Raw genomic sequence first — 15,779 nt, 5'->3', positions numbered from 1 at the left:
GCTTCGATGTAGTCAGCGTTAATGTGCTAGTGGCATGTTTATTCACTCAGATCAACGACAGCACAGGGACAATGTCAGCAGCCCAGCGGCCGAGACGTCCTCTGAAACATCCCTGCAAACACATGAAACATCTGAATAATGTAAAGGCTCGGCTCTGAAAGGCGTGTGTGGTCTCAGAAGTGGATGTAGGAGATCTGCACATCGCCGTTTATCTCCAGCGTGTCAATCTCATTGAAGCTGCGCCAGCGGTGGCAGAAGTTGAACAAGTGCTGTCCGTTCACGTACACTTTAAATCTGTGGTTCCCACAGCGAACGGACATCTGAGAAACAAAGACAGAGACATCAAGGCGAGTCGAAATAAAGCAGTAAAATACAGCAGCTCATTATAAGGGCTAAACAGTGACGGCGGTTACTGCTTACATCAAAGAACTGGCCCTCCATGAAGGGGTTGAAGCCGAGCTCTCTCTCCTCGGAGCCCCAGCTTCCTCCAAACATGCTGTTTCTCACCACAATCCCCTCGCCCAGCCTGACACTGATGTGGAAGGCGATGTCCCGAGATCCGCTCATCATGAAGTTGATGCTTACTCTGCAACACAGAGACCCAGATGTGTAATACGTGCTCACACACAACACTGTAGTGACTACAGCCTGTGCACCACATGCACAAGCACACACCTGTCTGCTCCAAAGGGCAACATTCCTCTAATGATGACGGTCCTCTTTGGGAAGAATCCCCCCGGGATCACGTTGGAGTAGGGCACCATCTGAAAACACAGCAACAACGACATCAGACAGGAGTACACACACACCTGAACACTCTTAAGGCATCATCACATAGTGACAAACATGATGGCGTAAAGCACTTCAGGTGATGACGTTAAAATTATCAGTGTCACGACAGCAAGTGACACCGAGTGTGCGACACAGTGTACTCACAGGGTTGAAGTCTGGCAGTCCGCCCATGCCCTGTGATCAGATTAAGAGATATAAAATGCAAATTGGATTAGCGGAAGTCAGTGAAAGTCATGTCTGCGTGGAGCGTGTCGGTTTTATGGTGCGCTTTTCTCACCGGCAGGGCTGATCCCGGGAATCCTACCTGGCAGAGGAACAGATTGGACAGCACTTAATACAGTCTCCTGATTGGTTTAGTTTAGTTTGGCAAAGTAAAATCTGCTGTTAGAACAATGTGTCATACCCCCATCCCACCTCCCATGCCTCCTGGATACCCACCCTGTGAAGAAGCACATGTTCTGTGTTTTATGTTGGTGTGTTTTTTCTGTATTTTTTACTGCATGTAATCAACAGCATGTCAACCAATGAATTTGAACTGGAGCACTGATGAAGAGCAGAAAAAGACGTGTTTATTCACCCCCATGCCGCCTCCTGGAAATCCTACCTGTTGTGAAGACATTGAATGTTGTTTAATGATGGATTTAATTACATTTTGACTTTTGAAACCGGCCAAAATATACTTACTCCCATTCCTCCTCCCATGTCACCTGGGAATCCTCCCTGGATATCAGTGAGAAGACGAAGGGCTTGTGAAATTACGTTCAGTGCATTTTACTGTATTTTCAGTATTATTTGAAGGAAACTGCATTCAAACCCCCCAAAGAAGGAAACGAACATACCCCCATGCCAACTCCTGGAAATCCTCCCTGTTACAAAGTGATGGACATGTTGAATTCTGCACAATGATGTTTTCAATTTAATTTTTACACTTAAATTATACTTACTCCCATTCCTCCTCCCATACACGCTCCCTAAAGAGCAAACAGGAGAAAAACTCTTGTAATAAAGGGAGAATAATGATGGTGGTAATAACAGGGACTAAGATAAATGAAAGCCGTGGCACTAAAGGTGTAATCTGCTCACAATGATCAGGCTTTTAACAACATTATGACACAGTTTAACATTCAGTCCCTTGTGTGACGTCCGCCCAGGTGAACCCAGAGCGTTCAGGTGAAACCTTCAGCGGCTGGAAGTCTCACCCCGATGACGTTAATCGTCTGGATGAAAACGTCTCCTCCGATATGCATCGCACAGACTCTCTCCAGAGGCATACGGTGCTGGAAGTTGTAGAAGTCATTCCCATTGACTCTGATCTGCAGCAGGATGATGGTTGAATAATGAGGAATTATATCAAACAAATAAAGTTTTCAGAGGAGAATCGCTGATGAATGAGTGCGTTATGACCATTTTATCAGATAAATGCTGAGTGGGGGGTTAAAGTAGAAACCTATAGAAATGTTTTGCATGTGTGAACCTGACTGTCTGACCTGGTAGCCTTGCAAAGTGGCCATGATGACTATTTCAAAGGCCTCGCCTTTGCAGAAGGGCATATTATGAATCCTCTCCTCTGACTCCCAGCAGTCATTCTGGAAAGTGTTGAAGACCACCTTGTCCCATCCGTCAAATCGAGGGTTGAAGTGGAGGGCGATGTCGCTGGACTCAGACTCTCCACAGAGCAGGTTGACGTGGAACCTGCGCAAAGCATCAAACCAGCGACTTTACATCACCGAGCCCTGAAGTGACTCGTGTCAGGTTGGGGTTAGAAAACAGAAGAAATGCAGACTGAAAGGCGGAGGAGCTGAAGCTGCTCACCTGGTGATGTTTTCAGGAATAGACCCCTGAATGTAGATGGAGGACCCCTCCCTCAGGCCTCCGAAAATGGGCCCCAGATAAGGAATTGTCTGCACAAAAAATACCACGCTGAACGATGCAGCAGGCACGCAGTAAATGAAGTATTCAGATCCCTCACTTAGCAGTACTAATACAACAACGTAAAACACTCAATTGGTAGTAAAAGTGGTTCCCAACTAGACCTCAGGCCGCCTCTTTTGTACACATTACAGAAATGTCATGGGGGCTTGTGAAGGTAAAGATAAGTAAAGGTGGGGCCCCCACAGAGGAGCTAAGGATGACGATACAGCCAGGTGTGTGCAGTATTTACTTTGTCCATAAACGGCCTGTAAGAGTCACTTTGCCAACTCAGATATGACTATTTTTCAAATGGGAGGGACAAATGACAAGTGGGGCTGTGTGTTGAAGACCGCTTTGATATGCTCGATGCAAAGCAGCCTGCTGCACCCAGAGGAAGATCACACAAGATTACACCGTTTTTCAGAGTGTGGTTATAGAGGGATTATTAGGAGATCCCATAAAAATGAATAAATAACTACAGACTCTCGTCCTGGTTTAACCTTCCCTGTAATATGTACTGTCCTGACATGTTGAATCTAAACCTTCTCAGTGTTTCGCTGAATGCCATAATGGCAATTGGCAGAGCTTCACTCAACCAATAGGCCCACAGTCCAGCACAGAAGCTTTAAAGCTTCATTCTGTCATTAATGTGGACAAACACATCAGAACTCAACCTGCATGCATTACCCACAAATCCATACTTACAGGCCCGTAGATCGGCTGGTAGCCTGGAGGAGCGAGGAACGACATGGCAGGAGTCTCTGAGATGGACGGCCGGACGGACACCGGAGAGTTTTCCCAAGAGCTGTCAAGACCTCTGCAGGAGGCATCGTTTTATACAGGTGATGAGGAAGAGGAGGGGCTGGGTGCCGGGCCGAGGCCGCGGTCGCCATGTTTACTTTAGAGGCACAAGAATGACAAGGTGCAACAAAAGACAGGGAGTGTTTATGAGTGTGAGCGGCATGCAGAACAAAAAAACATGAGCAGCTGTCGAAGCAACGAGTGTCCCTTCTGCACAGTGCAAGTATTCCACCGCTTTGCCACTGCAGTAAAAATACTATTACAGGTTGAAAATGTCACTTGCATAGAAGCATTATCAGCTTGCAGAAAATACCCCTTTGAGTACACTTTGATATTATTGGAGTATTATTGCAGGTGTGTTCAGGAAGCAGCATTTTACCTGCAGCTGATGTTAAAAATCCTAGCTGTGTAGTTAAATGTCGTACTACAAGATCACTGTATAATCTTAATCTGTGAAGTAACTCATACCTAAAGCTGTCAAAAATGAGTGTAGTTGAGTAAAAAGTGCAGTGTTTCCCTGGACTAGAGGTATAAATAAGCTTGAAACGGTGCTTCAAATTTGTGCTTAAATACAGCATAAGGGTAAATCTTTACATTTAACTCCTGCTTTGAGATTATTTCTGCAGTGTTTTTGAGGCTTCAGAGCTCTTTCTTGGCTTTATACAACCTAAAAGTTACTACTCTCACAGTATTCCCGTCCTTTTTGGTGGTGTGAAACACACCAAACTTCGATTTCTCTAAGTGAAGGAGACCGTTCAGCACATTAAGGCACTAACTAGGTATTATTTTTTTTATTGTGCGAAGGAGTGTGTATGATTCATAAAACATCCAACCCACCTGCTTATCTAAGGCAAACAGAAACACAAGCAATCCTTATCTCCAGCTCAGGTAAGCATGCATGCACTCATTTTATATACAGCTCGTACTTAACGGAGGCAGTAGGTTAATCCAGCAAAGGCTTTCCAGAGCAAACACGCAGGCTGTTCATATGCATCCACATACAAGCACACGGACACAAGCTTTCAGGGGACAAAGGTCGCCTTAGTGATAGATGGGCGTTTCCTGAAAAGTTTAAAGAGTAATGATTTCATTTTGACATTTGGTTAAGATAAAGTGCAGCCATAAAACTGCACCACACACCTGAGAGGGAACGTTTCATTCCATAAACTACAAAGTCCCTGCACACCGCCTGCAAACTTTTAAGGCCGTAAAGGCCCAATAACCATCGGAAGATATTATAATGTCCGTTTTATTAGTCAAACAGGAAAGAAAATATTATTCCTCATCTGAACAGGGTATTATGGGGAGGTAAATAATCATGTAAAGTATTGTACAAGATGTCCTCCAGAACATTTAAGGACATATTGAGGGAGCCTGAACTTTAACCGAGGCTCACAAACCATAAAGCTGATAAGTATTTAAATGTACAATTGTGTTATATATGCAAACTAATATGTCCATGAACGGTACCTGAGGGATGCACGCTCACACACATTCAGTAAGCAGACATGCAGACAGGAAGCAAAGGGTGAAATAGGAATTTATTGAGTGCATAATGAGGGAAAAGGGGAGAAGGGAGATATGGATTGAAGTCCAGGAAGCGTGGGGGTGGCGGCTCGTGGATAGAGAACGAAGAAAAGACAGCAAGAGAGGAATAAAAGCTAAATATGAACTTCTGCTCGCAGGTAGCAGCAGCGGAGCAGCCAACTCTGCAGTCCTCAGTCTCGATTGTGACGAGTCCCAGCTGTGATGGATCCAGCTCCCAAAGCACCTGGAGAGCCACGGCCACACCTCCCCACAGACAGACACACACATGCAGCTTGGACAGAAATGAGGACGCATGTTCCAGTTGTCCTTAAAATAATCTGTTTATTCTGTATTGAAACACAGGGTTCAGTCAGGTGGAAAGAAGCCATCTCATTCAGCTCCGTACCATCAGCTGCCTCTGAGCGGACCACAGCAGCAAATACACACTTCAGAGTCGTCAGCGAACAAAACACTGCTCCGCCTCCGACGGCGTGCGTCAAAACATGAAACAGGAGACGCTTCGTGAGTCTGTATGCGATCTGAAAGAGGCGTAGTGAGACAGAAGCGTCTGAGATCAACGCTGAGAAAAATCACCGATTCCTAAAAAGATCTACCGTAAAAACCTAACGAGCCGAAACAAAAGCCGATCACCTGACTGCAAACTGGGCACCAAATCTCATCACCGCGGGTTTCACGAACAGGACAAATGGCACATTCACGTCCGACAAAGAAGCACGATCGTTCAAATCCCTCAAAGCCCTAAAGAAAAATAAATATATGTATCTATGATTCATGTAAAATACGTCTTTTCATCAAAAGGCCTCTAAGCAGCCTAGACATGATTCAGTTATACAGATGACGCTTTGGCCAAAATGTATACAGTAAATACATTCATTACTTATTTTAATGCACTGACAGAAACCTACTTGTGCATAAAGTGTCATAAAACAGACTGTTGGCCAGAAATACAGACGGGCTAAAACGGTCGTCTTCAGAAGATTTGATCTGCATATAAACAACAAATAAATAACCTTGGCGTCCTCTTCTACTGTATGTGTGTACGTCATCACTATCTTATATGGCACGGCGACACCGGTGGGGATGAGGGAGCACACACATCCAGGGACGCATCGTAAGACTTCAGAGTGCAAACTGGGTTCGTCTCTACAGCCGACTCACACGGGCGTGTCACAGATGGTGTTAGTCAGTCCAACGAGAGCCTCCATTCAGCTTGTTTGAAGACGTGTTTCTAGTCTCGAGAGAGGGAGAAAAGCAGTGAGAGGGGGGCAAAAATGGCCGCTGCTCCCTGAAGGATCTCGGCGTCGTTTCCTTCCTCCCTCGCTGAAACGCCACAAATCAGAGATGAAATATCGAGCCGCGTACAGAACAAACCAGACCTCGCAAACAATAGAAATAAACGAGTCCGCTCTAATCCCAAATGAAAGTGTTACAGCTAAAAATCTAAACTATCCGACGGCTGAAGCAGTGACGTTGCTATAGGCACTATAACGTTTACAGCAGTAGCGACTGAAAGAGCCCGTTGTGTATAAACGCATCGATATGCAAGGCAATCTATGTATATCTTACACAAAAAAGGCCATGTAGTGTACTCATAGTGGAATAAAAAGGCCCCGGCTTCTGATATTATTCGTCTGCTCGTCTCGAATCGGTCGACATTCTGCTGCAGGTGGTACGACGGCGCAGTCAAAGTGTGCATAGCTTCAACAGAGGAGAGAAATGTGCAGACAAAGGACAAAACTAAGACACAGATGTGTTCCATCTCTAGATTTCTCATCTCTCCTCTCTCTCAATCTCCCTCCCCTCCTCGCTGCGATGCGGGACGTTATCCCAGCTGATCCTCATACTGCTTCCTGAAGCAGTCTCCAGCCGGGAAGAAGTCCCAGCAGCGCTCCTGGTACATCTTCCACACGTAGGACTCCTGAAAGACAGACATTTTTTGTGAAGACAGAAACAAGCAAGAGGCGCACACAATGCACAGGTGTGTTTACTGACCTGTCCTGTGTGTTCTGTCTCATCTTTGTTTATGAGATACATCAGGAAGAACCTGAACGAGAGACGGGAAAGAGAGGGAGAGGACCAAATTCACTGACTCTGCAACTATGTCAAGCTTTGGTTCCGAGGTGAGAGATGTGAGGCATATTCTGAGCTTTAATCATGAAAAAAAAGAAGGAGGCAATTACTCTGAACACATTTAAAGGAGTCACATCTGCAGCGAACTCACATGTAGTTGGCTAAGTTGTGTTCCTCTAAGGTGTGCGTCTCGAAGCCGTGCGGCGTTGTGTCGAAGTAGTCGCTTCCTATTCCACAGATGAAACACTTCGTCTGGAGGGACAGAGGACGACTTCCATTAAATGCGTTCTTAATTTGCAAGTGAGGAGAATTGAAGGTGGATTGAGAGATCAGTCGATTCCCCCTGAAGCTCATTATCTTACCTCCATGTCCTCCCTGACCTGCTCCTGCTGGTCTCTCAGCTCCCCAAAGGCGTCGATGATCAAACCTGACACACAGACACACAGCATTTCTTTTTTTTTCTTGACCTCTAGAATGCTTTTCTGTATCCCCAATATTTCCCATTTTCTCTTTTTTCCCGCCATTGTTTTGTGAAATGTTGAGTGTGAGTGATGTAATGTGTAATGAGTGTGTACATTATGACAATGCTAACAGTGGATAATGCTAAGCTAACATTAGCATGTCAAATAACACATTAGAAAGATCTGAAACACCATTAGAATGCATTTAAGAATCATTTTACCTTAGGTTAGCATGTTAGCATTAGCATGCTAACCATTAGCATATTAGCACAACAACCTGATATCAAAAGTCAAGCCTGTATGCACCAACAAGTTCATAGGACCTCATTTTAGCATTAGCCATAATGCTAATAGCGGCTAATGCTAAGCTAACATTAGCATGTCAAATAACACATTAAAAGGATCTCAAACACCATTAAAATGCATTTAAGAATCATTTTACCTTAGGTTAGCATCTTAGCATTAGCATGCTAATCGTTAGCATATTAACACAACAACCTGATATCAAAAGTCAAACTTGTATGCACCAACAAGTTCATAGGACCTCATATTAGCATTAGCTGCTGTTAGCATTGGGGCTAATGCTAACAGGCTAACATCTGTCACTACATTGCTAACATTTCAAACTCACCAGTAATAGTAAGATAAGTGGCTCCTTATCAAGCCACTGCAGAGCTTGATCGTTTGAATCAGCTGCATAGCTGCAGCTCAAGCTACATATGTGTGTTTGTGTGTGTGGGAGAGGAGTGCTCAGAGAAGTACTGAGGCTCAGAGGTTGCCACGGCAACTTGAGCTGGTTGCCATTGACGATAGGGGCAGAAAAAACATGAGCAGTATGTGAAGGTTAAGTTGGCACATGCGAATGCAGCTTAATGTATATTTTAACAACACAGAGCACTTCTGTTCAAGAACAAAACCACCAATGAAGCGCACCCTGGATGATGGCCAGCAGGATGACGATGACGAAGAAGAAGAAGGTGATGTCAAAGACAACTCGGTAGAGCTCGTATTCATCCCCTGCCGGGTCCTCAATTTCATCTCCTATGCCACCGCCAGCACGCACGCCGACATACATGTGGAACAGGTAACACTGCAGACAGGACAGAGGTCGTCATCACACAAACCAAAACCCCTGAATCACGCTCCATCTGTCCCATGACCCCATCCCCGCCCTGCACTTACGGTCATCATGTCATCACACTTCATGTCCGGTTCATCCTCATCCTCGCTCATGTTGTAGAACTTGCGGAAGAAGTTGAAGGCCACCACGGTGTACAGGTACACCACCACGGCGAGCAAGCCCACGGTCATCATCAGCTGTGAGGAACAGACAAAGCGTCAGTGGTGCAGGGTCAGTGTGTGAAGGAGCACAGGTGTGCAGAAAGCCTCACGGTGCACACCTGTTTGCCGTTGTGAGTTACGGACGACAGAATGGTGCGCAGGGTTTTGACACCCATAGCGATGTCCAGAAGGTGAGCGGCGAAGAAGAAGTTGTTGTAGTGTCCGAGCAGAGACATCAACATGTACCAAACCAGGTAGAGGAAAGTCTAAAAGATGAGAGAGGACACTGCAGTCAACACAGACTCTCTGACGGTCTCACATACACCATGAACTGCTTCCTTAACTCACGTTGTCGGTGAAAACAACACCAAACTTCCAGATCTGGTACTTGATGTCTATAGATGTTATCCTACAGGGAGAAGGAGAAGTTTGCTCTGTGATATTTGTACTCTAAAGCTTTCCGTAGGGAGTGGACAGCACGGTTCATACCAGCTGAACATGGAGGTGTCCGGCTCGGGCTTCTTTTCATGCGTCATGGCGCTGACGTCTAGAGAAGCCAAGTCCATGCCGAGCAACTCTGCAATCCTCTCCCTGCCGTAGATGTCTCCGTATTTGTCCAGCACCTGGAAGTCACGCACGGATGTCATGTCAGCGCAGGAAATATCCCCGACTTTCTGAATCAGAGCTGGCTGAAAAACTCACCTTTCTTTTCACAAACTTGTCCCAGTAGTTGTTGGGGAAAGTTCTGAAACCAAAAAAAGCCTCATTAATAATAATCTCGATTTCTAATGCTGCATATTAGAGGCTCAGTATCCATTCGTCTTACGGGGTGTTGAGCACCAGTCTGTCCCACTGGCCCTTGATGTCATCGTCCTCAGGCTGCTCAGTCACGTAAACACCGTCAAACTCCAGCTTTCTGGCCAGCTCCTTCTCTCTCTTGAAGATGACCAGAGGGACCTGAAGGGACAGGAAACAGCCTGCGTGAAACCTAGAAACAGACGCAACCACGTCGGAGGGTTTTTGCGGAGCGAACGTGACCGACCTTGAGACAGTTGTAGCCGATGATGCAGAGGAAGGAGATGATGGTGTGGAAGATACCGAAGAAAGCCATGGCTGGCTCCATATAGCCTGTGCTCTCCTCCAAGAAGTAGTACATTGGACCTTCTTCATCGTCATCCTCTCCTCCTCCGTCATCCATTCCGGAGCCGTCCTCTTCAGCACCAGAGCCCTCAAATAAGCCAGATCCTTCAAACAGACCTGAACCTTCGAAGTCCTCCTCGCCCGGAGGACTGTCGGACACCTGGAAAGGTCAGACTCAGAATCAGTCCTGCTGGTCTTCACTCAGAGCTGACACTGTGAGTGTGTGTAAGGTGGAAATGCACAAACCCTGTAGAAGAGCAGGATGAAATTCAGAGCGAAGGCGATGAACAGAGCCAAGAACCGAAGGTTGTAGAAGTTGCGGGAAAGGTAGTTCTGAGAGGAGGGGGGGTAAAGAAGTGAGGAAGACTCGTATCTCAAGCAAAGCACTAAACACTCGTATGTTACAGCACACGTCAGGCTGCGAACCTGCTGCTGCTCACCATGAATTTGATCCTCTGCACCTCCAGCTCATTCCACAGCTCAAAGCCCTCCTCAGCAGGCTTCTTGTCTTTCTTGGCCTTGGTCTTCACTGTCTTTTCCTCTGTCTCCTCAGGCTCTTCCTCCTTCACCTCAGCTTCTGGCTCTGCCTTCTCTGCCTTCTCTCCGTTTTCGGTGCTGGAAAACAAGAAGAGGTCGAAGGTCAGTGTGTGTGGTCAGTGGGCTAACTGTTGCTGATATCTGTTCTTAAAGTATACTGAAGCAGCACATCAGATGAAACTCTGAAGCTGTGTTTGAGTCAAAAAATGTTCTAAATGCAGTTGAAAGAACAGGACTTTCCACTCATGTCTTAAGATGTTTCACAACATTTGTCAATAAAACCTGGATAACCACACTGGAAGTCATGCAAACAGCAAATACTCAACAATGAAACGTATAAAATTCCTCCATAAAAAGTGAATTACATCCGTTTTACATGTGATTAAGTCATCAAATTATGATTCATAATGACTTAGACATTTGTGAGTTGCTTAAAGGAATGTAATAAACCTTTAAATTCATGTTTACTGGTGAACTTGTGGTTAGCTAACAGCTAACTCTGAGCTGAGACTTACTCTGCTTTCTCAGTCTCCTGAGGAGCCTCCTCTTCAGGTTCAACCTTGTCTTCCTCTCCTGGTCCTCCCGCCGTGGCGGCCAACTGTCTCAAAAATTGTTTTGCAGTTAATTAACCGATCAACGGAGCGTGTGGACATTAAACAACAGTTAACATCAGACAGAACTCCTCACCAGCTTCCTCTTCAGCAGCGGCGTGCCCTCCGGAGTCGGAGGCTCTTCAGGCGTCGTCTCACCGAAGTCTCCCAGTCCCCCAGGCGTGTTGAAACCAGGCAGACGTCCGCCTTCCCTCTCCTCGCTGTCCTCCTCTTCCTCCTCTCCTCCCACAGCATCTAAAAGGTCTGCCGCTCCCTCCGTGTCCTGGATCTCTCTGGCCCCCGGCTCAGGCGGCAGGTCCCCGTGAACTTCGTCCTGCGTGGGATCCGGCATGCTGGCCAGGATCTCCGTCACCGTCATCTTCTTGGCGCTCTCCACTAACCCTCCACCAAACAGCACTTTCCATATGAGCGTGAAGAAGCCCTTACATATGCCGTAAACAAACATCAGGATGCCCATCACGATGGTGTAGACAAACGTGAACAGGCCGACCACCATCTCCTTCACCGTCATTTTTCGTAACTTGCGGTACCGCCGCCGCAGGTTACGGAAGGTGAACATGTTGAAGAAGTTAACCACGCTCTTCAGGAAGTCTGCAAAGGCCGAGGTTGACTCTGGCGCTTCCCCTTCTCCGTTGCCTTCCTCTCCTTCTCCGGACTCTCCTCCTTCTTCTCCCCCACCCTCCTCCTCTTCCTCATCGTCTTCTTCTTCTGCACCGTCTCCCTCCGGCTCAGAGATCGATGCAGCGATGTTCATCTCAAAGATGGTGTCCTCGCAGAAGTTGACGAACATCTCCATCTTCTCGCTCTCGCCGCCCTCGTTGACCACGTCGAAGATGAACTGCCGCTTGGACTCTCTGACTTGCGGCATTTCCCACTGGTTGCGATTCGCCTCACTGATTTCAAAGTAAATGCGCTCGATCTTCCTGCTGGCTCCCATGATCTCAATGCGGCCGAGGAAAGGGCGGAAGTAGTTGAGGACGCTTTCTGCCTGCTCCAGGAAGTTCTGCAGACGAGTGTCATGGGGTACGTGCTCCGACAGGTTTGTGAGCAGAACGGCGATATTGAAACCAATGTCTTTGGCCGGCTCCTGGAAACGATCGGCAAATTCCTCGAAGTTGATCATCTCGTTCTCATCGGCTTCTGAGCACGAGAGGAGGAACTGGATCTCCGAGGGAGAGTATTGCTTCTGGCTGTCCATGGCCTTGGAGAAGTCCTTCTTGGAGATCAGCCCGCGGGGGTCGGTCACATAGTCCCGGAAGGCGTCAGATGCCACGATGTCCTTCAGCTTGAGGAACATGTCGAAGAACTTCAGGATCATCTCCACGTTGCTGGAGGACTCCACCAGCATGTCGACCATCTGCTTGGCGATGGTGCCATTCACCACATTGCCTAAGAGGAGGACAAAGTGAGAAGAGATGAGACACATGCGCAAAGTGTGTGACAGACAAGAGAGGACACCACGAGACTGGTGTGGACAACATACCTTCAAGCAGAGACAGAAGCATCACTACCATGTCCTTCTGCAGATCCAAGAGCTCCTTCAACAGTCCGATCTGGCTGGAGTCCTGCAACAAAGCCAGACCACGCAGCGAAGCACGAACAGAGGAAACAACCTTCTTAACAAGCTGACTAACCCAAAACGTTCATGATGATGTATCACAGTTTAATTCAAGAAGATATGTGCTTCTTTCTGAGACATAAAACAGCGAGAGACGCTACCTCAGAGTGTGTTCTACTCCAGAAATGATCCTGGGTTTGCATTTTTAAATAGAGAATATGCATTTTTAAGGTCACAAATAGTGCACTCAGTGTGATATAAAGCAGGACAAACGCTGGAAACGCAGGCAGGCATGAGGGGAGGGAGGAAAACGCCTCTGCTAGACAGCCGCGCCCTCCGCCTCCATCTGAGTGGCTGCAGCAGGGAGGACATAAACATGTTGCAGACGCTGATCTTAGCACTCCTGAAGACCTGCACCAGCAGATGACAAGAGCCACAAATATTTCAGGCAGTGGATGTCAGGCTGGTGGAGATCTGGAGGAAGGGATGAGCAAGCAGCAGCCACATGTGAAATCACTGCAGGACCTTTTAATACCTCTACAATGCAAAATATACCAAAAACATCAGCACGCAGCTAACGAAAAGAAGCAAGACATTTAGATGCTTTAGGGAAAACATGAAATATGTCTAATAAAGGAGGAATAATCAATCAGTAATCTTGTTTCCACCACCTTTAGCGACTGAATATTTTTCAGAAGTTGGCTGAAGTGACAAATCTTTTATGCAGTTTAGTAACCGTTTCATGTTTTCCTCGTCAACACTTATTCAAAGCAGTCTCTGGATGGACCTGTCCCTGCTACACATCATCCCTGCATTCAGGGACAATGTCCAGTTGACTTATTGACGCTTGTTGACTCAAGCTTGCCACAAAAATAAGCAATAATATCAGTAAAAGGAATATGAACATGAATCGATGCAGACACGAGGGAAATATAAATTAATGCTGCGTAAAATGAAGCGTGAGATCTTTAAAGAAGTATGAAGGACCTCCATATGAGATGGCAGATCAGCCCAGTCTCATAGCAAAGCCAGTAACAGACCCGCCAGTTCACCAGAGGACACATGTCAGTGTCACGTTTTGTCTCACTTTTGAGTGTATTTGGGTGTCGTACCAGCAGAGGGCGATAATGAGCAAAGGTAGTATAAAGGACAACACACTTTCATACAGGAGACCAGGGCTTGAATCCTGTGTGAAAACCTGACACAGTTCTGAGCTTTATTTTGAAAGCCTCACAGGATGTTGATATCTATTATTGCTAACTAAGCAAAGCGTGGCACAGACATGAGGACCGGCAGGTCTTTTACGCGCTGTGGCGTGATTGGTCGGGCAGAGAGACACAGATTCTTACGCCATTTCGTTGTCCAGGATCGGGGTGCATCTAACAGGGTTCCACACGACAATAAAAATGTTATCCGTGAACATTTTTACTTCATTTTTGTATTTGACATACTTTTTATAAACGCTGTTTTAATCATTTAATTCCAAACTGCGTGTTGATAAATTAGCACAGATCTGCTTATTCAGTGGAAAAACATGAAGTATGACATTTTCAATGCATGTGTGAAAGTAAAATTAAAGTGCCAATCAAAAGTGCTCGATCTTTTTTTTTGGTAAAACAAACCCTTATAGCCGAACATTTGAGAGACACTCAAGATCTACATAAATAAATGCATTTTGAAGAGCAGCGTCAGTATCAATCAACACCGTCACACAAAATTAGCAGGAAGCACTGCAGCTCCTTGTTAGGTCAGAGCAGGTACAGACTGCAGACACACGTCATTCAAGGCAAACACACGTCGGTCCAAAGCACAAACAAACCGAAGCACTGGTCAGTACTATGAAATGCACACAGCTTCAGTTAGGTGAGTGCAACCGTATTATACTGAGAGGAAAGAAAAGAATGAGAGAGAGAGAAAGAAAGAGCATCTGTTTGTCCTCGAATTGTTTCTGCCGTCTTCATCTGAATTCGGATTCAGGCTGCTGAGCAGATATTTCACTTCATTCATTCATGAGGACACATTCATCAGTATCTCTGTGAATGGTCAGCTGGCTAACAAAAGGAGTGTAGCACCATGGAAATGGAAAGCGATGGACAAATCTAAAATCACGAGTCAAAACGGACCATTTCAAATCGATTATATCAGCTAGCACAGCTGATGAATGTGGTCACCGGTGTAGAAATAACACGGCTAGCTGGAAATGAAATGAAACGTTAAGCAGTTATATGAAAGTGGAGGCCTGTATTCTTAATTTCAGCTTCACGCTCACACCTGGATTCAAACCTAGCGATCGCACGTCCTCGACATGTTCGACAGAAACCTTCGACCCCAAGTCTAATTTTGACAAAGTGCACTGTCAGCTACAGTAATCCCTCCCTCTCTCTAACATGGAACGGCTCAATCAAGAGGCAGAAACAATGTGACAAAGAAAAAAGAGGGAAGAGCTCGTTAAGAGGTATAAAAACCAATTAATTAAAGGAAAGAATAATCAAATAAATACATACTTTACTCTGCAGGAACCATGAGAGAGACAGTTCACAAAGTTAGTGTACTCAAATTACTTTACACATCTCTATTTCCAGATTGCTTTGATTCATCTCTTCATCAACTGTGATACAACGAACACTCAAATCACTCAACATGTTTTTAGGATCCTCTATGAAATACAAAATTAAAACTCATCTATTTGTGAATTCTTACCTGAGCAAGTTTCATCATCATATGAGCAAAGACGTGCAAGAAGCCCACGACAGCATCCCACAACCTGCTGTGGGCCAGAGACTGCTGGTTTCCAGTACAGGGACCCTGACAGGCACAGAGACACAGCGTGGAAAACGCAGTCCAGGAGATGTGATACAACTTCTTCTGAGGTATTTTCAGTAGGAGAATGGGAGTACCTGGATGTACTCGGTCAAGCTGTTGAAGACCTGCTTCGCCACAGTCATTGCTTTGGAGAAATTCCTCTTGCCGGGCTCATCGATAATGTCCTTCCCTGAGTAGTACCAGTAAAAGTCGCTGATGGACTCCTGCAGACAGGACAGGGGAGGAAGAGGACATGATGATCACCTA

The 15,779-nt window shown here is 46.0% G+C and overlaps 2 protein-coding genes across 11 annotated transcripts in view; both read right to left on the bottom strand.

Annotated features, from left to right (window-relative positions):
• The window catches only part of ryr1b (ryanodine receptor 1b (skeletal)), a 96,452-nt gene that overhangs the window by 35,156 nt on the left and 45,517 nt on the right, over positions 1 to 15,779 (bottom strand). For 6 of the 10 annotated variants that reach the window (XM_070970279.1, XM_070970280.1, XM_070970278.1 and 3 more), the window contains 21 exons: positions 15,608 to 15,736; positions 15,411 to 15,515; positions 14,060 to 14,089; positions 12,872 to 12,901; positions 12,636 to 12,717; positions 11,229 to 12,541; positions 11,057 to 11,139; positions 10,445 to 10,619; positions 10,251 to 10,337; positions 9,907 to 10,164; positions 9,691 to 9,821; positions 9,567 to 9,609; positions 9,354 to 9,487; positions 9,213 to 9,273; positions 8,984 to 9,130; positions 8,766 to 8,900; positions 8,517 to 8,673; positions 7,485 to 7,549; positions 7,274 to 7,374; positions 7,045 to 7,096; positions 5,350 to 6,970 (listed from right to left, as the gene is read on the bottom strand). In XM_070970279.1, the coding sequence (XP_070826380.1) occupies positions 6,875 to 6,970; positions 7,045 to 7,096; positions 7,274 to 7,374; positions 7,485 to 7,549; positions 8,517 to 8,673; positions 8,766 to 8,900; positions 8,984 to 9,130; positions 9,213 to 9,273; positions 9,354 to 9,487; positions 9,567 to 9,609; positions 9,691 to 9,821; positions 9,907 to 10,164; positions 10,251 to 10,337; positions 10,445 to 10,619; positions 11,057 to 11,139; positions 11,229 to 12,541; positions 12,636 to 12,717; positions 12,872 to 12,901; positions 14,060 to 14,089; positions 15,411 to 15,515; positions 15,608 to 15,736 (3,414 nt within the window). In that variant the 3' untranslated portion in view covers positions 5,350 to 6,874. Of the gene's footprint in view, positions 1 to 5,349; positions 6,971 to 7,044; positions 7,097 to 7,273; positions 7,375 to 7,484; positions 7,550 to 8,516; positions 8,674 to 8,765; positions 8,901 to 8,983; positions 9,131 to 9,212; positions 9,274 to 9,353; positions 9,488 to 9,566; positions 9,610 to 9,690; positions 9,822 to 9,906; positions 10,165 to 10,250; positions 10,338 to 10,444; positions 10,620 to 11,056; positions 11,140 to 11,228; positions 12,542 to 12,635; positions 12,718 to 12,871; positions 12,902 to 14,059; positions 14,090 to 15,410; positions 15,516 to 15,607; positions 15,737 to 15,779 lie in introns of those variants that run through there. The other 4 variants (XM_070970285.1, XM_070970286.1, XM_070970287.1 and 1 more) reach the window with 2 other exon arrangements.
• Positions 174 to 3,453, bottom strand: LOC139336717 (galectin-4-like). Its single transcript, XM_070970910.1, has 14 exons — positions 3,409 to 3,453; positions 2,605 to 2,693; positions 2,280 to 2,484; positions 1,992 to 2,105; positions 1,737 to 1,763; positions 1,632 to 1,658; positions 1,477 to 1,512; positions 1,370 to 1,396; positions 1,196 to 1,231; positions 1,070 to 1,096; positions 937 to 966; positions 676 to 764; positions 421 to 586; positions 174 to 320 (listed from the first exon to the last, which is right to left on the bottom strand). The coding sequence occupies exons 1-14, from the start codon at positions 3,451 to 3,453 to the stop codon at positions 174 to 176; spliced, it is 1,065 nt and encodes a 354-aa protein (XP_070827011.1).

The sequence above is a fragment of the Chaetodon trifascialis genome, chromosome 9 (assembly GCF_039877785.1).
Source record: "Chaetodon trifascialis isolate fChaTrf1 chromosome 9, fChaTrf1.hap1, whole genome shotgun sequence".
NCBI lineage: Eukaryota > Metazoa > Chordata > Actinopteri > Chaetodontiformes > Chaetodontidae > Chaetodon > Chaetodon trifascialis.
This window is presented reverse-complemented; position numbering and strand designations above follow the sequence as displayed.